The sequence below is a fragment of the Manis pentadactyla genome, chromosome 16 (assembly GCF_030020395.1).
Source record: "Manis pentadactyla isolate mManPen7 chromosome 16, mManPen7.hap1, whole genome shotgun sequence".
Classification (NCBI taxonomy): Eukaryota; Metazoa; Chordata; class Mammalia; order Pholidota; family Manidae; genus Manis; species Manis pentadactyla.
Genome location: NC_080034.1, coordinates 54,582,041 through 54,607,686, shown reverse-complemented (window position 1 = coordinate 54,607,686; position 25,646 = coordinate 54,582,041). Strand labels below are relative to the sequence as shown.

The following is a 25,646-nucleotide window of genomic DNA, read 5'->3' as shown; positions in this document are numbered from 1 at the left end:
CTACAGATATTAGAGAACACTAAGGATTATTCCTCAGAAATCATAAAGGCAGTGGAGCAAAATCTTTCAAGTGCTGAAAGAAATGTCAATTCAGGTTTCTATATCAAGTGAAAAAAATCCTTCAGGAATGAAGGCAAAATAAGGTTATCCTCAGATGAAGGAAAACAAAGAGCATTCATTGCCAGTTTATCTGCTCTAAGAGAAATTGCTAATGGAAGTAAGGCTAAAGGAAAATGTTCCCAGAAGGGAACTGGGAACTTCAGGTATGAAGAAAAAAACAATAGAAATGGTAAATATCTAGTCAAAGGATATTTTCTTAAGTTCTCTAAAATATGTTTGAAAACTTTAACATTATCTGGAAATATATCAACATGCATAAATGTAATACATATAACAACTATAAGATAAGGGAGGAGGTAAAGAGGCCTACATTGCAACATAGAAGGTTGCAAGTCTTTTATATTTTACCTTAAGCTGTAAAATATTAATTCTAAGTAGACTGGGAAAATGTAGTCATGCCTTTTAGAATTCCCTAGACCAACTCCTGAAAAAAAAATACAAAGAAATATAGATACAAAAATACCAGCACTACAAAAATACAAAAAAAAAAAGCTAACAGATAAATTAAAATGGAATCCTAAAAAAATATTCATAAGAAGGCAGAAAGGGGAAGAGAAAAACAAAAGTAACAAAATGGTAGGTCCCACTCAACCATAGTAGTAATCACATTAAGTGTAAATGATTGAAACACACCATTTAAAAAACAAAATTGACATATTGGATTTAAACAAAAAACACCTATATACTGTCTACAAGAACCCAACTTTAAATATAATGATATACAGTTGACATTTGAACAACACAGGGGTTAGAGGTACAAACCCCAATGCAGGCAACATATATTACTCTGACTCCCTAAAATCTGACTACTAATAGCCTACTGTTGATCAGAAACCTTACCAATTAAGCAGTGAATTAACATGTATCTTGTATGTTATGTGGATCAGACACTGCATTATTACCATAAAGTGGGCCAAAGAAAATTTTTCAAATTGTTGCAAATCTCCTAAAAATTTACCAATATATTTATTGAAAAAAACCTGCATATAAATGGACCACTGCAGTCAAACCCACGTTGTTCAAAGGTCAAATGTACAAGCTAAGAAGCTACACCTACAATTAATTCTCGTTATTCATGGTGGAAGTTAGATTCTCTAAAGTCACTATGAACATTGAATTAGTGAGTATTGAACCACATTGCTCTTAGGAAAAACACACAGGTAGGTTCCTGCAAGCCTCTGGTCACAGCACTGTCACCAACTAATCAATACATAACCTTGTTTTATGTGTGTTTCTGTTTAAAGACATACTTGACATACATTGTTGACTCATTAAGATCAAATTCAAACCAACAGCACTGTACATGCCTGAATGGCACTTATTTAACAGACATATTTTCTCCATAAGGCACATCATAGCCTTTTGCATTTAGGTGTGCTAGACAGCACTTCAGCACTGAACTTGGAGGCCATTTTAAACATTGAAATCACCAACCAACTAACAAAAAAAAATATGTGGAAAACATAGTACTAAATAGATCATATAAAGAACACTTGTCAACAGTATGAGAACTAGAACAAGGCAGAGCATCTTCTTTTGTTCAACCTCAGCTGGGAACATGCAGACAGAAAGACTCAAACTTTTTGATGCTCTGCATGTCTGCAAATAACTGCACACCCTGGGAGTAGTTTTTGAGGTCACAAATAAGTTTTAGCAAGTAGTTGAATTCTCAGATACTCTGAGGATAATGAGGATTAACTATGTCTTTTTGAAGTCTTAATTTGGTGATTTATGAATTGAACTTTTAATTTACTTCTTTCTTATACAGAAAAGAGAGGCCAGGTCACCTTTGTTAGTTAACAAGGATGCCACCAGCTCCAGCAACTGCGGATGCCATTCTCTGACATCCTTCTCAGCCCTGGAACCAATGTGTGTTATGTAACACTGTGTTGAATACATAGCTTATGATTCTTTTTGTGACTTTCTTTGGTTCACTTTTTGTTGTAGCCATTGTTCTAATTCTATGTACTTTGACAGGTTGAAAGTTAAGCTTTGGTGTAAAAAAAAAACTGGAATGACTGTAGAAAAAACACCCACTTCTTAAACAATAATGGCTATAAGTTCCAATCATTCTCAAAGGATGAGACCAGATGGAACAGGATAGAGGAGGTGAAAAGTAATCCTTGAGTACAAGGTTGGCTGAATGTGCAACACACAAAAAATAAGTGGAAAAGCCAATTTTGGGGAAATGAACAAATCATGCACATGTAGGAGTAAGGCAGAGGTGATACAGAGAGTCAAATGTTTGCTTCTGAAATGTCTTTCTTCTCTAAATTCTAACAATTGGGAAAAAGAAAGAACACTCGAAAGCATATAAGATCCCAGGATACTGTTTATGATATTTATGTTATGAATATCTAAGACTGTGTAGGAGGATGATACAAAACCTAAGAAAAAAAAAGAGGATTATTTGGGTAAAGAAGAAGAATAATAGCACAGATTTAACCGATCTCAAGCAATGTCACCGAATTTAAGCAGGAAATAATTATAATACAAAACACAGAACATGGACTAATAATCTTTAATGATTAACAGAAGATGTAATGTATTTCCACTCCAGAAATTATAGAGTTAAATAATACCGTGGTTTCCTTGGTACCACTTTTTCTAGTTCATTTTAGTGCAGGAACCTGGGAATAGTCAAATATTTCTCAAGTTACCATTCATTTAAAAAGAAATATTTCAAAGCACAAAAATACTTATGTTAATTCCTTCTGGCAACTTAATAAAAAGATAGCAATTCACTCACAATTTATTACCGAATATGGAAAGACATGGAGTAGGTAGAATGGCTCATCCACCATTCAACATGCATTCAGAGTATTTAGTGGCAGCAGTGTATCAGGAGATGGGAAACGAGGTTTCCTGGGAAGAATTCTCCCCAGGGTGTGCAGTTGGTAAGTAATGAGACAAATTACTAACCAGACACATAGTGGTAACACAGGTGCTAAGAGGAAGAGGAGACCTGGGGAGTGACAGGAGCTCAGCAGGAGAGAACATGCCTAGTGTAGGGTCAGAGGAGACTTCCTGGACTGAGGACATCCCAAGTTCATCTGAAACAGAAAGTCCAAGTGTGGGGCTGATAAGTGATGAATGGGCAAGTAGGCGCTTGAGGGCTAAGAAGTTTGGATTTGTTAGGAAGGCAAAGGTGTCCCACTACAAGGTTTATAATCACAGGGGATGATTAAGGGAGAATTCTGTGTAGTGTCAGGTTTATAATTTATGGAGATCAGTCAGGGAACAAGTACAGAATGGACTGCAATGTGGGGTTCAAGCCAGCAAAACTGTAAGTGGCTGTTACAGCAACCTAAATACTGATAGTCCAAGTAACAGTGACCCAAACATGATGAGGGCCTAAATTAAGCCAGTGGTAGAGGGAAAAGGATAAAAAAAAAAAAAAGACAAACTATTTAAGAGACAAAAATCACTGGGACTTGGCAACTCACAGAAGTGAGGAGTCAGACACAGAGAGACCAGGATGCTTCCAGGTTCCTAGTTTGCACTGCTAATTGGACAATGGTGTCATAATAGTTCCTCATGACTGAATGTAATATACTTTTTACATATCATGACAGTATCTGATAGCTTAAATATTAGGAAAAAAATAATGCAAGCGACAGGAGAGTCATAAATGGTAGATTCTACCCTGTGACCTTAAAAAATAAACATTTAGCCCCACCACTGAGCACAATATTGTGAAGTGGACATCCTGGCCCCTAAGGTTCATTACAGCAGGACACAGCTCCTTCTGGGCGCCTGTGACTACTGGGGAGGCAATGAGGGGGTGGTGTTGACATTCTCTGTACCCAGAACAGCATTAACTCCCCATCTAGGCAGACCTCTCCCCTGCAGTCAGTCCTCTAAACTAGGACCTTATCTAATTCAGATAGGGCCTCCCCTACCCAAGGCTTTCATAAACTCCAAGGGAACCTGATCTTTTGACAGGGAGATTAAGGCTTTGGAAGAGTTCTTTCTTGCTCTTATCCAGAAGCATTCCCCCTGAGGATATAGTGGGAGTACAGGACGGCACTAAGAACTGGATAACGAGTCACACCAGTTATATCTTCAAAGGTCCTCCACTGCTCTCAACACACAATCCAGACTCCATAGCCTCGGTACAGTGGTCTTCATGCTCACGTAGAGCATCTAACCAACTCACACTGCTTCCTTTTGGTGAGAACTGGTCTCTTCACCCACAGGCCCATGGCAACAATATTTAAATGACATGGTCTGGACTCCCTGTAACAGTTTAATAGACCACAGGTGGACCCAAGATGAACTTGGCTGGAGTATCTGTCTTCTTAACCATCTTCCCTCTCTCAAACACTAGTATATAATGTGTTCTTAGTAAATGACAGTGATTAGAGATGCAAATGATTTGTCCAATAGAAAAAAAAATTGCCCCAGAGGTTATGGTTTTAATGTTTTGTAGAATATTAACCAGTTTTGCACCTAAACTTGTAAACTGTTCTAGCGTTTTTTTACACTGATTATATAAAACAGCCTTTCAAATTCTTTACCATCATAATTAGTGAGCTAAGTTAATCTTTGACATATGCTCCTATGTTTTAAATTAGTCTTTGACAAAGATGGCTAATTCCCCACACCTCACTTTTGTGTGAAATATAGCATAAGCCTGAGAAAAGTTCACTTATATTATGAACAGTGTTACAATCCAAATATGCTTACTTTAAAAATACTCTTTCTATGAGAAGTGTTTCATCTTCTGGAGCCTAGTGAATCTTCCAGTATCTGTAATTTCTGGCTAATGCTTTTCCATTACCGCTGAGGGTCACCTAAGGAGACCTAAGGTCGCCCGGGAAAGGGTCAGGGTCTTTGATTCTGCTCAGCCTACCGACCATCACCTTGTAATATTTGAAGAAAGGTTTTAGAATAAGTCCAAATTGGTCCACCCAGACTTCAGTCTTGTCCCCACCTACACTATTATCCAGATCTACCTAATGAAACACAAATAATGGGATAATTATTGGAATAATCAGCACAGAATAATAAAATTCCTTGACACTTCAGCTCTAAGCACTGAGTTGAATCAGGACTCTACTTGCAAGTTTCAGATCTTTGGGAAAGCCTTTTGGGATCTCAATTTCCACATCAGCAAAAAGGGTCCACACCATTTTCCCCACAAGATTGCTGAAAGAAGTACAATTGGCCCAGCTCACTCACTGTAAGTAGTCCACAGTATCAGTTTCATTAATCTGGAACTCTGATTGGCCCCAGGCATACTTGGATACTATACCTTGAACACTTAAAAGAAAAATTTCAAGTAAGTATATCTGAAGATCTACTTGGCTTTATTAAACCATTCATCAATCAGCCAGTATCCCAAACAGCAAGTAGAAAGGAGCTCTGTCAACCTATAGAAGAGTTTTTAAAGGCAGACAGGGAATAGAAAAAAGGAAATCGCCAGTCAAGAATGCCTTGTTTTAAGCAAGGCTGCCCTCCTAACTGGAGTGGAAGGGTTTTCCTTGTGCTGGCCAGGAAATGCCACGCTGAGGTCTGAGGGTTACATTCCGGGGAGGGGGAAAGGAGCGTTGATTTTTAAATTGCAGTTAGGTTAGTAGGTCTTAAGTTTGCTGACCTGGGGCCTTAGCGTAAGTGACTCCATCTTGGCCTGTGGTTTTCTTTATAACAGCACCCGGTTCCAAGCAGTGATTTTTTTTTGTTGATTTTTCTCCTGGAACTGGGCGAGACGACAGTCAAAGGCCCTTCCAACTCTTAAGAACTCTTACCCAAATATTTTGTTAAATGCTTTGACAGAACTCGTAATTATCCATAGACGGTTACTGACCTGAAAAGATGGGTATGAAAAACCTGACAGACCTCGTTTGATACCCCAACCTCTAACAGGTCTGGAAGCCTTTCCTCCTTTGGAATGAATACAGTGTTTACCGTGCCCCTGCCCCTCTCTAACGGAGGGCTCCTCCGAGCCGGCGCCAGGCCTGGGGGGAAGCGACCCCTCCTCCGAACCTTCGCGGGACCGCCGCTCTCCCCCGGCATCCCAGCGCCCGCAGAGCTCCCGTGCTTCCTTTACACACTTGGCTCCTCCTCAGGCGCCAGTCGCGAGGCGCTCGCACAGCCGCAGGGACCAGCTTGCGCCTCCATCTCTCTGCCCTGGCCCCGCCGCGGGGGAAGGCGTGTCTCCACCGCGCGCCGTCACGCCCGGCTCCCGGACGGTGAGCGCACGCTCCCGGGAAGTCCCCGAACTACCGCCTCCTGGCCCACACAGCGCCCACCAGCCCCCGCGCGCAGGCCCCGCGCAGGCCCCGCCCCAACCATCGCGTCCCTGACCATCCCCGGCCCCGCCCCCGAACCCGGCTCCGCCCCTGCCCGAGCGGCTACCGGCCCAACCCACCCGGGGTGGCTGTGGCCGGGTTGGCTGCGGGACTGCGGCGACCCTGGTGTTCCAGCGCGGTCAGAAGGTAAGCGCTGAGTCTGGGCCAAAGGTAGCGGCCCGCAGGAGCCGCCTTTTCTGTTACCTTGTCTCGGTAGCAGCAAGGTTATGCTTCAACGGTTTTCCAGGCAAAGAGCGACATCGAGTGTCCGCCAGCGCTGGGTCGGAGAGGGTCGTGAGGCCTGAGCTGCGGCTCTCTGTCCGCGCGTCCCGCGGGCCGCAGCCGGGTGGCTGCTTGCCGCCGCCCTGGCTGCTTGTGGTTGCACACGTAGTTTGCTAAAACGAGGTGGAACATGTAAGCACGCTTTGCTTATTTGCTGAACAGTGTAGATAGACACCCGAGCTGGTTATCGTCAGTGTGGGATTTAACTGTTTGCCCCTTGGGTGATACTTCTGCTGTAATGCTAAGCGGCAAGATACACAAGCTATGTAAAAACAGAAAACGAAGCTATGCAGAGGAAACAAGAAATCTTGGAAAGTGGTTGTTTCCTTGAAATGGTGAAATTACGAGTGATTTACCTGTTTTATGTATTAAACGTGTTTTGTAATTTTTTTAAACCCACTTTATTTTAAATAAATAGTTTTGCGTTATATTTTGTGAGAACTTGAGCAGTTAAGGCCTCCTATGGGCACTGTAGATTTTCCTTTCGTTTTCTGCTTGGAACTTGCCATTTGCCAAATAGACTTAGGATGCAGAACTTTTTCCCATTTCGGAAAGAAAAAAAAAAAAGGAATTCAAATATTTAATATGAAACTTACTGAACACTAATTTTGTTGAACTACACACCAATCCTTTGAATATTTCAAGGTTTGAACCTAAAGATCGTTATGCTGTTTGAGTTACATTATTGCAGAGATTATACATTTGTTAGATTTGGGCTTTATTTGTAACTGTATTATCTTAATCTTTGATGCCATTAACTTTATTCTCAGGGTCATCATTGTGAACATCCATTGTTTGCCTGTACCTCCATAGTGTTCATTGAAGCTTCCCCTTCTCCTTTGCTTAACAGTGTGTGTTTAAAAACTTAGCCCACCATGCTTTCCTGTTTTTACTCTGCTACTAGTTGGCTGGTTAAACATCAGGGGTGAAGACTGAGCATGCTCAGCCTGGCTTCACAGACTAACGTTCACGCCAGTAGATTTCCCCCAGGTAGGTACCCCACCTCTAAGAAAGAACTGGCTCTCTGGAGTACCAGTGGCTGCTCATCTGTACTTTTGAACATTTCTGGTCTCTCCTCCGCTCCTGCATTTGGGTATGTTGCAACAGACATTTTGCTGAGCAGGGAGGAAGGAATTGACCTAATAGTTTATAAATCCCTGAGTGCAGAGGCTGTTTCTCACCTTTGGACACAAACACCTAAACTTTTTCTGTGCACTCTACCCACTTGGTCTGTTTCCTGGTCACTTCTGTCTTGCATTTTCTGTACTTTCGTTTACTTGTTGTTTGGGTCAAAGTTTACTTAAGCCGTTTGGGTTCTGGCTACTTTTATCTCTATTTAATTAGAATTGCTACAAATACTGTGCTGGATTGTAACTTGCTTTTCCTTTATTTTAGAATTACTACAGTTAGTTTCTGTATTGATTTTGTATCTAGGGATTATTTTGGAAGCCACTAACCATTTGCGGCCAGCTATATAGGGGCAAGTATAGGGAAAATACAGGGAAACGGCATTTTGGTATATAAGATTTGAGAACAATTAGAAATCTGCCTGCCTGTTTGCAGCCCTCTGCAGGTGATTAGTTTCCAAGTATTTAAGCTGCATGTGAGTAGAAGCACAATGAGAGCCAGTCAGAAGGACTTTGAAAATTCAGTGAATCGAGTGAAACTGTTGAAGAAGGATCCAGGAAATGAAGCGAAGCTAAAACTCTATGCCCTATGTAAGCAGGTAAATGCCTAAGATCTGATATAAATTTGGAGCCATTTTGAACAAATGACTCTTCAAATAAATGCGTCATATATTTTACTAAAATGTAGCTTTAATATTTTCAGGGTTTGTCTTGCTGCCTTTCCTCTAAAGAGTGCATACATGAGAATTTTTGTATATTAGACTTTGATGAAAGTAATCTCTCAGGATCACTCCAGAGTAAAAGAGATTTAACAGATAAAACAACCAAGTGTGTGGACAGTATTTGGTGACATTACTGTAATCAATGAAAAGGTTATTTTGAGACATCTCGGGACATTTGAATATGGACTGAGTATGAGATAATACCTAGGAATTATTGTCAGTGGTATCAAGGTTCTGTAAGAAAATAAGAAAATGTTGATTTTTTTTTTTTTTAGGAATGCACACTAAGTAGGTAGGGGTAAAATAGTGTGGTATTTGGGTTTCACTAAAATAAGAAGAAAAAGACTGACAAAGCACGTTTGGTAAAAAATGATCATTGTTGAACGTGGGTGATGAGTATAGGGATTTCATTATCTACTTTTGTGTGTATTTGAAAAATTTTATAATGAAAATTTAAAGTTAAGTTTGTAAAAATTAAGTTTGCAATGTTTAAAGATTACCCTGAAAAGTCAGCCCCTCAGGGCTCCTGTGTTTTATCTGTTTTTCTCTTTTTGTGATTCTTGTGTGCAAAAGAACTTTAACTTTGCCCAAAAAGAGTTCTGGACTTTGCCCTTGGCCTCTGGGAGGTACTCCCTAACCCTTGAAATGCCATGCCTGATAGGAGTTCTTTGTTTGCATCGGGAGTCTAACAATGTCTTTTAGAGTGGGGGTTTCAGGTTACATTCAGTGATGCCTGAATATGCAGCTGCAAATGAAAACTGTGAACACGGAGGCTAGAGTAGTCTTCCCTGGCAGGCAGTGCTCCATGTGCGTTGTCACACATCATTCTAGGAGACGAATGCTGTCCTGACTCCATGGTGGGGGCTGGGGGGCGCTGGTGGACTGTGTTGCCTCTAATTTCTCAGGTGGCTTACTCTTGCAGAGTGATTCTTGTCTCTGTCTTTGGAAAGTCAAAGCCTCCTTGTCTTCCCAATGGGTTTCAGCCCCAGGCAAGTTCGCTATAGATTCAGTGTGACCAAAGAAATGACAGTAGAACATTCTTGGGGTGAAAGGGTTTATTACCCGGCTTGTTCTTTCGGCGGTAGGTCGAGCACTAGCGTCTCTGCCTCTGCCCAGAGCATTGGGCCGAGCTCTCTATATAGCGGGATTATAGCTTATTGCCTACTGGTGTGGAAGCACTAGCCTAGCGACAGGCCAGTTACATCATCAAGTGGTTTAAGTTCAGTGAGAATCCTGGCCATAGGAACCCTAACTTCCCCACACTCCTTTACTGCCTTTGTTTTTCAAAGTCTCTTCCTTCTTTCCTCTTTTAGCTAATTATAAAATTAAGAAATTTTTAATGTGGCTAAGTGAAGTTTTAAATTGTCATTTGTATTTTATTCATCTCAAAATACTCACCCCACCTATTCTCAAACAAGTGAAATTTAGTTGCTTTTTGCTTTCTCCTTGCTTCATCCTTCAGTTAAGTTTCCTTAGGGCCACTGGCTCTGACCACCTCCACCCCTGCTCCCCAGCTACAGCTCTGTTGCTCAATTACCAGGAATCTACTACTGAATTAATGGTGTTTTTTTAAATACCTTTGAATGAGCCTTTAGAATGTACTGTGGATTTCCAAGCATTTGTTGGCTAGTTACCTTCAAAGATTGTTTGCTTGGATACTTTGGTTGTGTGTGAAAAAAGTGATCATCAACATAAAAACAATAAACTATTAGAATTTTTTTTAAAGTACTCTTCCAAATCCCTTTTCTTACATTATTTTCATATGCGAGTTGTTATAACTTTAGGGACTGATAGCCAATTGCACATTTTGTCTTTCCACTCTTTTTTCCATTGTGCACTTTTAGCAACAGCATCAAAGAGAGGGCAAGAGGAAAGTTCAGATCAATTTATGTACTTATGGAAGTATTTGGGAGGGGAAGGTGCATTCATCCTAGTTGTACATTTTATGGATCTTAAATATTGAAGACTCCAATAATTCCCACTCTCATTTCCACAGGCAACTGAAGGACCTTGTAATACACCCAAACCAAGTGTTTTTGACTTGATCAATAAGGCTAAGTGGGACGCATGGAATTCTCTTGGCAGCCTGTCCAAGGTACATTTACTTGATTCACTTGTTTGCTCTTACTCTACTTGCTATACTCTTGAAGGAAGTTGGGTGCTTCTCATGAAACCATCATAGATGGAGCCTTTGAGATCTTGAGTGCTTCTGTTGAATCAGAACCTCTGTTCTTTCTTCACTGTAGGGTGCTAGATTTTAGCCTAGAAAGTTTCTCAAAATGCTGTCATCTCCTCCTTCAGGAAACTGCCAGGCAGAACTATGTGGATATGGTGTCCAGTCTGAACTCTTCTTCTGAATCTTCTAGCCAAATAAAGCCTGGAGCCGACGGGGAACAACCGGGATATGAAACCCTGGTGGTGACCTCTCAAGATGGCATCACAAAGATCATGTTGAACCGGCCCACCAAAAAGAATGCCATCAGCACTCAGGTAACATCACCTGCCCTGACAGTTTGTCTGCTTTTCTTTTCTTCCTCTGTCTATTGCACTCAAAAACTCTAGTGTTGCAGCATCATTCCTATTTTTGTGTTATCTGTTGTTTGATCTGTGTGGGAAGATTAATAATTGTGGCTGCTACTTCGTGCAGCAGAATTGAGCATTCGTTATTTAGGATTTGTGAGCTTTGGGTAGATTCTACATGCTCAGAAGGCACTGCAACTTTCCTAAGGATGGAAGCACAAATAAATTAATATAAAAGAAACATACAGTGTTCTAATAGAATATGCATAGATGTTCGTTCTCTAGGTTTGTATAGACCATCCCCAGAAGTATCTTCATGTCAGTTAGACTTCAGAGTCAGTACTGTTCTACCTGCATGAACTTTATTTTCTACAGGTAGAGGAATGAAAGGACTTCATCTTAAATATATTTTAACCCACCTCTGCTTGAAATGAGCTTCTTGGCAAGGGTAACTTAGTCTTTCAATCTGTTACTGAACTAGAATGATAATGAAAATAACCACTTTAGCCCTTTCCCTTTGAAAAAAATATATAGGGAATTAGTTGGAAGTGTGGTGCTGAGCTGGGAGTAAAATTAGAAAGGGCTCCTAACTCCTTTCATGGGGCTTATTATCTATGTTGTGGTAGAAAGAGCAAACAAACTTAATATAGTCTTAAAGTAAGAATTCCTTGAAGTTGCATACATGCCACTCAGTTAATGAAGCATTGGATTCTTAAAACTTTATTTACTCTCCTCCTGACTCATTTTTATATAATCAGGGGAATAATATAGTGGTAATAATGATAGCTTCTCCTTACAATGTGCCTGGTATGTGTCAGTACTTCCCATTAATTCTCATAAGGAGCATTCCATTAGCAATAATTAGATTAAGTAGTAACTTGCTCAAATTCATGTAACTAATAAACAAGAAAATCTAAATCCCTGATATATCCAAGTCCTAATCCTGGCTCTTGCCAGTACCCCATCATACTGTGTCATCATAACAATAGTAATAATGGAAGTACTTCCTGATTCCCACCCTCATGGATATGTTTTCACATTTATTTATATATGCAAAATCCATACATTTGTTTATTTCAGTGTCTCTGTTATCTAAATGTCAGTCTGCTTCGTCATTCTCTCCCACATTGATGTCTCATCTAAGATAGAAGCTGCACCTGTTTTAAAGGCAGGGAAGCTGTGATAACTACACATCCTAGATTTTTCAGAGATGTTGATGATTTAAAATACGGGGCCCATTGTCCTTCGCAACTATTACCATGTCTTGGAAATCCCAGCATTTTAACAATCATTAACCCCTCCCAGAATGCCTGGGACACTTGTGCTTCCTTTTTTTTTAACAATTTTTTTTATTCGGGTATTATTGATATACACTCTTATGAAGGTTTCACATGAAAAACAATGTGGTTACTATATTCACCCATATTATCAAGTTCCTGCCAATACCCCATTGCAGTCACTGTCCATCAGTGTAGTAAGATGCCAGAGAATCACTACTTCTCTGTGCTGCACTGTCCTCCCCATGAAACCCTCCCATGTATACTAATCATAATACCCCTCAATCCCCTTCTCCCTGCCTGCCCACCCGCCCTGCCCACCCCTCCTCTTTGGAAACTGGTGGTCCCTTCTTGGAGTTTGTGAGTCTGCTGTTATTTTGTTCCTTCAGTTTTGCTTTGTTCTTGTACTCCACAAATGAAGGAAATCATTTGGTACTTGTCTTTCTCTGCCTGGCTTATTTCACTGAGCATAATACCCTCCAGCTCCATCCATGTTGTTGCAAATGGTAGGATTTCTTTCTTTCTTATGGCTGAATAGTATTTCATTGTGTATGTTCACCACATCTTCTTTATCCATTCATCTACTGATGGACATGTAGGTTGCTTCCATATCTTGGCTATTGTAAATAGTGCTGCAATAAACATAAAGAATGCATATGTCTTTTTGAATCTCAGAACTTGTATTCTTTGGGTAAATTCCTAGGAGTGGAATTCCCGGGTCAAATGGTATTTCTGTTTTTAGTTTTTTGAAGAGGAACCTCCGTATTGCTTTGCACAATGGTTGAAATAGTTTACATTCCCACCAGCAATGTAGGAGGGTTCCCCTTTCTCTGCATCCTCGCCAGCATTTGTTTCTTAGTCTTTTCGATTCTGGCCATCCTAACTGGTGTGAGGTGATATCTCATTATGGTTTAAATTTGCATTTCCCTGAAGATTAGCAATGTGGAGCATCTTTTCATGTGCCTGTTGGCCATCTGAATTTCTTTGGAGAATAGTTTGTTCATAAACTACGCCCATTTTTTAATCAGATTATTTCCTTTTTGTCGTTGAGGCATGTGACTTCTTTATATATTTTGTATGTTAACCCTTTGTCAGATATGTTGTTTACAAATATATTATCCCATACTGTAGGATGTCTTTTTATTCTATTGATGGTGTCCTTTGCCGTAGACAAGGTTTTTAGTTTGATGTACTTCCATTTGTTCATTTTTGCTTTTGTTTCCCTTGCCCAAGGAGATCCGTTCAGGAAAATGTTGCTCATGTTTATATTCAGGAGATTTTTGCCTATGTTTTCTTTTAAGAGTTTTATGGTTTCATGACTTACATTCAGGTCTTTGATCCATTTCGAGTTTACTTTTGTGTATGGGTTAGACAATAATCCACTTTCATTCTCTTGCACATAGCTGTCCAGTTTTGCTAACACCAGTTGTTGAATAGGCTGTCATTTCCCCATTGTATGCCCATGGCTCCTTTACCATATATTAATTCACCATCTATGCTTGGGTTTATACCCGGACTCTCCAGTCTGTTCCATTGGTCTGTGGGTCTGTTCTTGTGCCAGTACCAAATTGTCTTGACTACTGTGGCTTGGTAGTAGAGCTTGAAGTTGGAGAGCATAATCCCCCAGCATTATTTCAGGATTGCTTTGGCTATTTGGTGTCTTTTGTGGTTCCGTGTGAATTTTAGAACTGTTTGCTGAACTTTGTTGAAGAATGCTGCTGGTATTTTGATAGGAATTGCATTGAATCTGTAGATTGCTTTAGGCAGGATGGCCATTTTGACAATATTAATTCTTCCTGTGCATAAGCACGGAACATATTTTGATTTATTGGTATCTTCTTTAATTTCTCTCATGAGTATCTTGTAGTTTTCAGGGCATTGGTCTTTCACTTCCTTCCGTAGATTTATTTCTGGGTATTTTATTCTTTTTGATGCAATTGTGAATGGAATTGTTTTCCTGATTTCTCTTTCTGCTAGTTCATCATTAGTGTATAGGAATGCAACAGATTTCTGTGTATTAACTTTGTATCCTGCAACTTTGCTGCATTGAGATATTAGATCTGATAGTTTTGGAGTGGATTCTTAAGGGTTTTTTATGTACAGTACCATGATATCTGCTAACAATGACAGTTTAACTTCTTCCTTACCAGTCTGGATGCCTTTTATTTCTTTGTGTTTTCTGATTGCTGTGGCTAGGACCTCCAGTACTATGTTGAGTAAAAGTGAGTGAGTGAACATCCCTGTCTTGTTCCCGATCTCAGAGGACCTGCTTTCAGCCTCTCGCTGTTCAGTATGATGTTAGCTGTGGGTTTATCATATATGACCTTTATTATGTTGAGGCACTTCCCCTCTATGCCCATTTTGTTGAGAGTTTTTATCATGAACAGATGTTGAATTTTGTCGAATGCTTTTTCAGCATCTACGGAGATGATCATGTGGTTTTTGTCCTTCTTTTTGTTGATGTGGTGGATGATGTTGATGGATTTTCGAATGTTGTACCATCCTTGCATCCCTGGGATGAATCCCACTTGGTCATGGTGTATGATCCTCTTCATGTACTTTTGAATTCTGTTCGCTAATATTTTGTTGAGTATTTTTGCATCTACGTTCATTTGGGATATTAGTCTGTAGTTTTCTTTTTTGGTGGGGTCTTTTCCTGGTTTTGGTATTAGGGTGATGTTGGCTTCATAGAATGAGTTTGGGAGTATTCCCTCCTCTTCTATTTTTTGGAAAACTTTAAGGAGAATGGGTATTATGTCTTCTCTGTATGTCTGATAAAATTCTGAGGTTAATTCATCTGGCCCGGGGGTTTTGTTCTTGGGTAGTTTTTTGATTACCGATTCACTTTTGTTACTGGTAATTGGTCTGTTTAGATTTTCTGTTTCTTTCTGGGTCAGTCTTGGAAGGTTGTGTTTTTCTAGGAAGTTGTCCATTTCTCCTAGGTTTCCCAGCTTGTTAGCATATAGGTTTTCGTAGTGTTCTCTAATAATTCTTTGTATTTCTGTGGGGTCCGTCGTGATTTTTCCTTTCTCGTTTCTGATACTGTTGATTTGTGTTGACTCTCTTTTCTTCTTAATAAGTCTGGCTAGAGGCTTATCTATTTTGTTTATTTTCTGAAAGAACCAGCTCTTGGTTTCATTGATTTTTGCTATTGTTTTATTCTTCTCAATTTTATTTATTTCTTCTCTGATCTTTATTATGTCCCTCTGTCTGCTCACCTTAGGCATCATTTGTTCTTCTTTTTCCAATTTCGATAATTGTGACATTAGACTATTCCTTTGGGATTGTTTTTCCTTCTTTGAATATGCCTGGATTGCTATATACTTTCTTCTTAAGACTGCTATTGCTGCGTCCCACAGAAGTTGGGGATTTGTGTTGTTGTTGTCATTTGTTTCCATATATTGCTGGATCGCCATTTTAATTTGGTCATTGATCCATTGATTGTTTAGGAGCATGTTGTTAAGCCTCCATGTGTTTGTGAGCCTTTTTGCTTTCTTTGTACAATTTCTTTCTAGTTTTATACCTTTGTGGGCTGAAAAGTTGGTTGGTAGGATTTCAATCTTTTGGAATTTACTGAGGCTCTTTTGTCGCCTAGTATGTGGTCTATTCTGGAGAATGTTCCATGTGCACTTGAGAAGAATGTGTATCCTGTTGCTTTTGGGTGTAGAGTTCTATAGATGTCTATTAGGTCCATCTGTTCTAGTGTGTTCATTAGTGCCTCTGTGTCCTTACTTATTTTCTGTCTGGTGTATCTGTCCTTTGGAGTGAGTGGTGTGTTAAAGTCTCCCAAAATGAATGCATTGCATTCTATTTCCTCCTTTGATTCTGTTAGTATTTGTTTCACATATATTGGTGCTCCTGTATTGGGTGCATATATGTTTATAATGGTTATATCCTCTTGTTGAACTGAGCCCTTTATCATTATGTAATGTCCTTCTTTATCTCTTGTTACTTTCTTTATTTTGAAGTCTATTTTGTCTCATACTAGTATTGTAACACCTGCTTTTTTCTCTCTATTGTTTGCCTGAAATATCTTTTTCCATCCTTTGACTTTTAATCTGTGTGTGTCTTTGGGTTTGAGGTGAGTCTCTTGTAAGCAGCATATAGATGGGTCTTGCTTTTTTATCCATTCTATTACTCTGTGTCTTTTGATTGGTGCTTTCAGTCCATTTACATTTAGGGTGATTATTGAAAGATATGTACTTATTGCCATTGCAGGCTTTAGATTCGTGGTTACCAAAGTTTCAAGGTTAGCGTGTTTACTACCTTACTATCTGACTTAACTTGCTTATTGAGCTGTTATAAACACAGTCTGATGATTATTTCTTTCCCTTCTTTTTCCTCCTCCTCCATTCTTCATATGTTGGGTGTTTTGTTCTGTGCTCTTTTTAGGAGTGCTCCCATCTAGAGCAGTCCCTCTAAGATACCCTGTAGAGGTGGTTTGTGGGAGGCAAATTCCCTCAACTTTTGCTTGTCTGGGAATTGTTTAATCCCTCCTTCATATTTAAATGATAATCGTGCTGGATACACTATCCTTGGTTCAAGGCCCTTCTGTTTCATGCATTAAATATATCATGCCATTCTCTTCTGGCCTGTAAGGTTTCTGTTGTGAAGTCTGATGATAGCCTGATGGGTTTTCCTTTGTAGGTGACCTTTTTTCTCTCTCTGGCTGCCTTTAATACTCTTCCCTTGTCCTTGATCTTTGCCATTTTAATTATTATGTGTCTTGGTATTGTCCTCTTTGGGTCCCGTCTCTCGGGAGTTCTGTGTGCCTCCGTAGTTTGAGCAACTATTTCCTCCGCCAGTTTGGGGAAGTTCTCAGCAATTATTTCTTCAAAGACACTTTCAATCCCTTTTTCTCTCTCTTCTTCTTCTGGTTCCCCTATAATGAGGATATTGTTCCTTTTGGATTGGTCACACGGTTCTCTTAATATTGTTTCATCCCTGGAGATCCTTTTATCTCTCTCTGTGTCAGCTTCTATGCGTTCCTGTTCTCTGGTTTCTATTCCATCAATGGCCTCTTGCATCTTATCCATTCTGCTTATAAATCGTTCCAGAGTTTGTTTAACTTCTGTTATCTCCCTCTGGGCGTCTGTAATCTCCCTCTGGACTTCATCCCTTAGCTCTTGCATATTTCTCTGCAGCTCTGTCAGCATGTTTATGATTTTTATTTTGAATTCTTTTTCAGGGAGACTGGTTAGGTCTGCCTCTGCAGATCCTTTCTCCAGTGTTGTTTGAACTATCTTGGACTGGACTAAATTTTTTTACCTTTTCATGGTGATAGCCGTGCCTGTAGGCAGGTTGCAAGTGTGTCAGCTGGGAGAAGAAAGTCCTTTCCTGCTTGCTGGATGCCTTGCCCTTCTCCGCTGCCTGTGTCGGTTACCCGCACTCCTGGAGCAGTCATTGGGTTAGTCCCCTAAGCTGCTGTCGGTGGTCTCTCCGTCCGAGCAGCGCAGAGCCCTGCGCAGGGTGGCAGGCACGCCAGGTGCGCTCTTCCGTGATACCGGTGTCCCTGCCGGGCAGCTGTGAGCAGCAGCGGCTTTTAGGTCTGGCCTGGGTGGCTGTGCGTTGGGCTGGGATTCTGGACGGCTGCTGGGAGCACACCTGCTCCCTCTGGCTCTGCTGCAGGTGCGCATGGGGCTCTTACGTGTGGTCATCTACCAGGCTCCTCTGGCTTCACTACCACCAGTGTGCATGAGCTGCGCCCGGGCTGTTTGGTTATGCCGCTGCGGGCTCGCACAAGCCTTTCCTGGTCCCGTCTGGCACCGCTGGTGCATGGATATGCTCCCGGTCCCTTCTGGCGCTGCCATCCCCGGTGCGCGCTGCCACTCTCCCGCTACTGGGCCGGTGTGTCGGGGTCTGCGCCAGTGGGAGGAATGACTGGCAGGGTGCTTAGTGCCATAAGGGGCTTCAGAGCTACAGTGCCTCCCCAGGGTTTAGGGCACCTAATTTTCCCTGATATTCCCAGCTGCCGGGAAAAATTTCGTCCAGCTATGGGGTCCCTGTCTCTTTAAGACTTGCAGAAAGCACTCGCTTTTCTTTTGTCTCAGGGGTGCCGGTTGCGCAGACCCGCCCACAGGTTTTGCTTTTCCGTTTCTCTAATATCCAGCACCCCATGCACCTTGTGTATGCGTTCCGGGTGCGGATTTCTAGAGCTGGTTGTTTAGCAGTCCTCGGCTTTCCCTCCCTCCCCGTTCCGACTCCTTTCTTCCCACCAGGTTCTGGGGTGGGGGAGCATTCAGGCCCTGCCTGGCCACGGCTTATATCTTACCCCCTTCGTGTGATGCTGAGTTCTCACAGATGTAGATGTATCTTGGCTGTTGTACTGCATCCACTGGTGTCTCTTTTAGGAATAATTGTATTTACTGTATTTTCATAAATATATATCTTTTGGGGAGGAGATTTCCTCTGAACTACTCACCCCACCATCTTCCTGTGATCCCAAAGGAGTAGTTTTTGTATGCAAGTTAAGTTGGTAACAATTTAAGGTTGTCATGACTTTAGCATGTTATATGTAATCCCCATGGTAACCACAAAGAAAATATTCATAGAAAATTCACAAAAGGAAATGAGAAGGGGATCAAAATGTGCACTACAAAAAAAAAAATCAACCCAAAGGAGGAGAGAAAAAAGAGATCAAGCAATTATTTGAAGAAATAATAACATCATCTACTTCTGTGTCCAAGAGTTTTCTCCCAATGAGGACTCCTTCCCAATGCTTGGAGTGTGTGAAAATGGGCCCATCATGTGCTTTTGTACAGAGCCAGGCAGTTTATATTTTTTAGACAAAGAGCCAATAAATCTGAGTAATTGACACGGTTTTGTAGAAGGAAATGTGAGTCTTAATGGAGGAAATAAGGGACAAAAAAAGATCTAAGACATACAGAAAACAAAATGGCAAAAGTGCTTCCCTATCAGTAATTTACTTAAATATAAAGATTAAACTCAAAAAACACGAATTGACAGAATGGGTTAAAAAAAAACAATTCAGGATTCAACTATATACTGCCTACAAGAGTCTCACTTTAGATCTAGGGTCATGCATAGATTAAAAGTGAAAGTATGAAAAAGATATCCCATGAAAATAGCAACAAAAACAGAGTAGGGACAGCTCTGCTAATACCTGACAAAACAGATTCAAAAACTGTTAAAAGAGATAAGCACATACTATAATGATAAAAGGGCCAATACAACAAGAAGATACAACAATTATAAACGTTTACATATCAAGTATTAGAGCTCCAATATATATATATAAGCAGACATTGGCAGAATTGAAGGGAGAAATAGCTCTACAGTAATAGGAGACTTGAATAGCCCACTTTGATCAGTAGTTAGAAAATGAGACTGGATCAATAAGGAAATAGAGGATTTGAACAACACTATAGACCAATTGGGCCTAACAGAAATATACAGAACACTCCCCACAACTACATCAGAATACATTATTTTTCTCAAGTGCACATGGAACATTCTCCAGGAGAGATTATATGTTAGACCACAAAACAAGTCTTAATAAATTTAAATGATTGAAATCATACAAAATACCTATTTTAATCACAACAGAATGAAACTACAAATCAACAGAAGGAAAACTAGAAGATCCACAAATTGAGTGGAAGTTAAACAATATAGTTTTAAACAACCAACAGATCAAAGAAGAAACCACAAGAAAATAAGAATATATCTTGAGACAAATGAAAACACAACATACCAAACACCAAAACATACCAAGTGATAAAAAAAAAACCACTTCAGAGTATATACCCAAAAGAGTTGAAAGCAGTGATTCAAACAGCTATTTGAAGAGCTGCATTGTTTATGATAAACAAAGGTGGAAACAACCTAACATCCATTAACAGATGAGTGCATAAACAAAATGCAGTATACTCCTGTAGGCCTGGGAGCAAGTAACATCATCTACTCCTGTATCCAGGAGTTTTCTCCCAATGAGGACTCCTTCCCAATGCTTGGAGTGTGTGAAAATGGGCCCATGTGCTTTTGCACAGAGCCAGGCAGTTTGGTAGAAGGAAGGCAGTTTATATTTTTTAGACAAAGAGACTATAAATGTGAGAAATTGACAGGACACTTTTTTGTAGAAGGAAATGTGAGTAAATATGTGTTGTTTCTTATGTTCCAACAATCTAGCTATATTTTCAGAAACTAAACTAGAATGTAAAGTAAGATATATTAGCTAACATGAAGACACTATGGCCTAAAATTGAGGGGTATAAACTTCCTATGGTTGTGTAACTTTTTCTTTTTTATAGGCCTCCAAAGTAGGTCAAAAAATTTTAGCTTGAGTAATTAGGGATCATCGCTTAAAATAACTTCTACCCTGAACTGACAAAACTTCAGTGCTTTGCATTGTCCAAGAAGAAAATACCATGGCTCTAATCTTTCATAACACATCTCTGTCTTCCTTGAATAAGGATTTTTAAATCAAATTATGCTACTGAGGACACTAAAAACAAACTGGACAAGGAAATTATTTCCTTCAGGCAGTGACCCGGGGGAGGTTCCAGGACAGGCACATTCCTGAGCTGGAATTCTCTTCTTGTGTGTGTTACCTTCAAAACAGAGGACTCTGTTTTTGTAACAAATTATACATTCTTCCTTCATCACCCTAGCAACATTTTTTTAATACCTACTATGTGCAAAATGTAGGAATCATTTATCAGATATTGTACAGCAATACATGCAGCAATACTAAAGAAACAAATACAGGAACACCACCTGCCTGGCATAATCAGAGAAGGAAGTGTACCAACAAAGATGAGTTACCAAGGAACCAAAGTTTATAACTTTGAATGCCAGAATCCAAACAATTCTACATCCCCACCTCCTCCCACAAGAATCCGTATGGGAGCCAGAGAGGATTCAAGTTAGATGACATCACCTCTCTTTTTAAGAACGTGCAATGGCCTCCCATTTCTGCCACTATAAAATCAAACAGCCTGGGGATAAAGACAAGGTTCTACCATTCATATATATGGTACCCTAGACCCCTAGTCATGCTAGGGGTGACCTCGTGCCTCCTGACTCATGCAGCTATATGGCTGGGTCTTCTAGAATCCTACTCCAGCCTGTCTACATCTCTGCTCGCTAACCTGGAATTGCAGTGGGCCATGGGGAACCCACACACCTGCTCCTGTCTCCATGAGTTTTCCCAGTGAGGGTTCCTCCAGACCTGGGGGGTGTGAAAATGGGCTTACATGCTTTTTGTACAGAGCAGTGCTTGTTTCCATATTCACCATGTTTCTCGAAGACCACATTAAGTCATTTTTTTAGCTAAGGCATAAAAAGGTTTGTGTATATCTCTAAATATGTCTGCATAAAGCAAAAAATAGACACCTACCTGACAACTATGGTTGACATTGGAGGCTCTTTTATGTTTTTATTCCATAAGTAGCATTTCTTCCACCCATAACTTGCATTGTTGGTGACTTTCCTTTTCCCCAGGGGCATACTACTTGGTTTTGGGGTCAGATTAACCTCTCTTGGAAACTCATGTCTTGCTAAGATCCTTTCTAAGCCAGAGAGTTCAGAATTCTCACCTAGTAATAGAATAAGCATCAATGCAATTCAGTGTTCCTTTCCATCTTTGCAGAACACAAATAATATGGCATTCATTTGAGAAGGAATATTTATGCCACTTAATAATTGTTATATAGCTGTGCCATTCCTACATTGCAAAAATATTACTGAGCAACATTTAGCCTGGTCCTGGACATCTAATAGATGCACAGCCAATGAATGAACGAATGAACAAATAGATGTGCTAGAAACACCACAAATACTGTGCATGATTCTCAAGCTAATGGCAAGTTACTGTACAGTTATTTTTATCTTCAGTGATATTAACCACACTCTGAATTCACTTTGCTCCCACTGGCCCCTAACCAAATTGACCACCCATGATGAGACAAAGGTGTATCAGGACGTAATTCAATACACTGCCGCCTGCATCAAAACAGTTTTGCTTAATGAAAAAGGAAGGAAATGCTGGGAAGGGAATATTTTCCTCTACCCTGCAAGATTCTTATAGCTCGACTAATAATTAAATTGACATAAGACAGATCAACAGGAGAAAAAAACGGAAGTTTAATTAGGTACACACAGAGGTCCAATAATGAAATTGAGACCTAAAAACAATGACCAAGCCAGGCAGTGTTTATATTTTTTAGACACAGAGAAAATAAACCCATGAGGAATTGACAGGACAAAAAAACAAAGCAAAACAAAAAACCTTATGTTGGGAGCTTTTGTTAGTAAAGAATTTTAAACAGAATTTGGGCTGGGGTAATAAATTAGTAAACAAGGTTTGTTTACCGCCTTCTCAACTCTGAACTCCCTGTCTCTGGTGATAAGGATGTCTCTCTACTTCCTGTACAGGGAGGGCACCTTTCACACAGACTGATTCCTGGCTTTCTGGAGACAAAGTGGAATCAAGAGTATTCTCTTTGCACTGGCTGTTTCTTAAGTAAATTTTAATTCAAAATAATATGCCAAAGCAGCACATTTGGGGGCATCCAGCCCTTGGCCCCTGGAAGGAAGGAAGGAAGGAAGGGAAGGAAGAAAAGGGAGTCAGCTGAACCACATAGTGTGTTTAGGAACATGGTTTGGCTTTGGGGTCATGAGATGAACCGAAAGCCAGTTTGCAGTCTACACTGTGTGGAGCTTTGCAGTCCATTCGGGTGTATTAGAAACTAAGAGAGCTATTATAACGCAGGAAGAGACGCTGAGCGTCAGAGAGATTCGGGGTGACCCTGCACAGGAATTGATCAGAACTCATCCGTTCTGTTATTTCTCAGGTTGAATTACTGATGGTCCCTTCCAGACAGGGTAATTGGCACAGACCCCAAAGAACCAAGAATTGGCTCAAGGGACTTAAAGCTTAGTAATCCAAGTGATATAATGACTTGATGAAAAGAACAACCCATAGAGGCCTGAAAACCACTTCAAGTGAGTCAAGGCCAGAATGAGTAACCAGGGCTCCTGCCTAGAGGTGTGAGGCCTGCCCAGCTTCCCCTTCGCCCTTAGCAGCAGCTTCTTGGCTCACTGATCACAAGCTGGGGCTCCTGGAAACTCTCCCAGGCACACCTGGACAGGAGCAGTCATCACATATGGTTTGCTTTGCTTGTCAGACTCTGAAAGCTAAATTTAATATTCAACTGAATTAATTAACCCAATTTAAGTATTTGGTGACATCCAGTTTAAAAAATCTCTTTTTTCCCTCAAATTATATTTGTCTTATTGTATACACATATTTTAATACTGTAAACTGCCTCAGATCCTTTTTGTAAACAATGGTATAATATAGAGAGAATAACATTTAACATAAATTATCAATTATCATATTCTCCAGTATGAATAATTATATTTAGTACTGCACACCAAAAATAAAATAAAAACTCAGAACTCTCTTTAAATATTTAATTGGGTCTGACAGCCAGCCTTATTTGAAATTAAAGCAGAGTTCCTGGTTGTGAAAGAAAGTGCAATGAGCATAGGGATGCCTCAGGAAACTACTGGAAGTTAAACCAACATTGATAATAAATCTGTAGGTGAGATTTTGGAGATATTGGACTGTAAGCTGTTTGAATTTTTTTAATTTCTTATTTTAATGTGTGGAGTACAAAACTTGTTTGATGGATGGATGGACAGATGGAAGAAATAGATGGATGAATTAATAATGACAATACAAATCAGCATAGGTAAGGTATGTAAACCAGTATACAAGTCACCGTGCACACGTGTGCATGCATGCATGCATACATGCTTTCTGTGTGTGTGTGTGTGTGTGTGTGCATCAGAAACAGTACAAACAGGTACTTAAAACTGCAGGCTTCATGGTGATTTGTTACTTCTGCATCTCATGGCTGTCTTCTTTAACATGTGTACAAAATCCATGGGTTTGGTGGCCATCAGTGGCCTGCCAGCACGTGACTAGCACACAGGCCACTTCTAGAGTTGCCCCGCTGGTCTCCCAGGCCTGCTCTCATCTCCCACTGGGGAAACCACTCTTCCTGCCCACCCACCTCTCTCTGCGCCATCCCCCACTGTCCAGTTAGGCAACCTCCCAAAGCATCTGGAGGGAAAACTGTGAATTATCCAAAAGAGCTATCTTCCTAGGCAATAAGAACAGCAAACAAAAGCTCTAACCTTCCTCCCAATTCCTACTTTTTGGTCTGGTGCCAGTCGTTTAGGGAACTGTTATGGAGAATGTACTAAACATCGTAACACCTGTACAGATGAGCTATCAGGACCGCCCCTCACATTGCTGTCCTGGGGGTGGAATGAGGGGAGGAAGAGGGTAGAGTCTGTGATGTTTTGGAGACAATTATCTGGAAAGCAGTATTTCTAAATACTAGAGTAAAAGGTATCTTCATTGCTCAGTTTTAGGTGTTTCTTTGACTTAACTTCCTATTATTTAAAATGCAAAAGAAAAACCTGGGTTTTTAGCTATAAATTATCAGTTCTTTTTCCTTCTTTCTTCTTACAGTGGCTCTGGGTAGCAAATACAGTTAAATACAGGCAAAACTCCACCGCAGATGCAAAGGTGGCTTGGAGGTGGACGTGGTATGGATTAGGTCAGATGAAATTTCTATAGGAAGGAAGGTTTTAGACACAGTGGCAGTGAGACATCGGTATCCATTATCAATTCATAATCCAGCGGATGAAAGTGTGAGAAATAGGGTCATTGTTTCAGGGTGCGCCTTCAAGGCAATGGAGGCAAGTATCTCCTCAATGTCTGGATTCTGCCTTAGGCCCAGGTCCATCAAGCATAGAGTTGGGACTCAGAGGACACATTTCTTCTCCCGAATGCTGTTCACCTCAGCTAACTCATGCTTTTCTTTCAATTGGCTTCCAACTGTAGCAAAACATTCCCTTAACACTGGGCAGCAGTTTACAGGCAGGAACGCTACCAGTTGCTGACAGTGTATCACTGTCTATTCATGCCTATGTTGGGAGGCTAAGGGAACAAAAGTTCAATCCGCATATAGTTGGAATATCACCAGAAAACCAAAACCCATTTCTCTACCTTCACATAAATACTACATTTCCAATTTTAACACTGAATTTTAATTACAAACTACATAAGAAGATTTCCACTGGAATCAAGTCAACTTAATGAAGCATACGTACTCAAGGGGAAAGCGTTTCTTCCTCCGACCTCTATCCTTTCTCCAGCCACAGACCTCAATTTGGTATGTCTCCTGCCACAACTCTTTTGTACACATTTACATACATATTTGTACATACAATTATACAGTCTTCTTTGGGCATAAATGGAATCATGGT

At 40.4% G+C, this 25,646-nt stretch overlaps 1 protein-coding gene across 3 annotated transcripts in view; it reads left to right on the top strand.

Moving 5' to 3' along the window:
- The first annotated feature begins 6,439 nt into the window (after positions 1-6,439).
- The window catches only part of LOC130678887 (enoyl-CoA delta isomerase 2-like), an 85,550-nt gene continuing 66,343 nt past the window's right edge, over positions 6,440-25,646 (top strand). Inside the window, exons 1-5 of one of the 3 annotated variants that reach the window (XM_057493938.1) lie at positions 6,463-6,560; positions 7,546-7,685; positions 8,259-8,421; positions 10,541-10,639; positions 10,846-11,034. In XM_057493938.1, the coding sequence (XP_057349921.1) occupies positions 8,314-8,421; positions 10,541-10,639; positions 10,846-11,034 (396 nt within the window). In that variant the 5' untranslated portion in view covers positions 6,463-6,560; positions 7,546-7,685; positions 8,259-8,313. Of the gene's footprint in view, positions 6,561-7,465; positions 7,686-8,258; positions 8,422-10,540; positions 10,640-10,845; positions 11,035-25,646 lie in introns of all 3 variants that reach the window. The other 2 variants (XM_057493940.1, XM_057493939.1) reach the window with 2 other exon arrangements.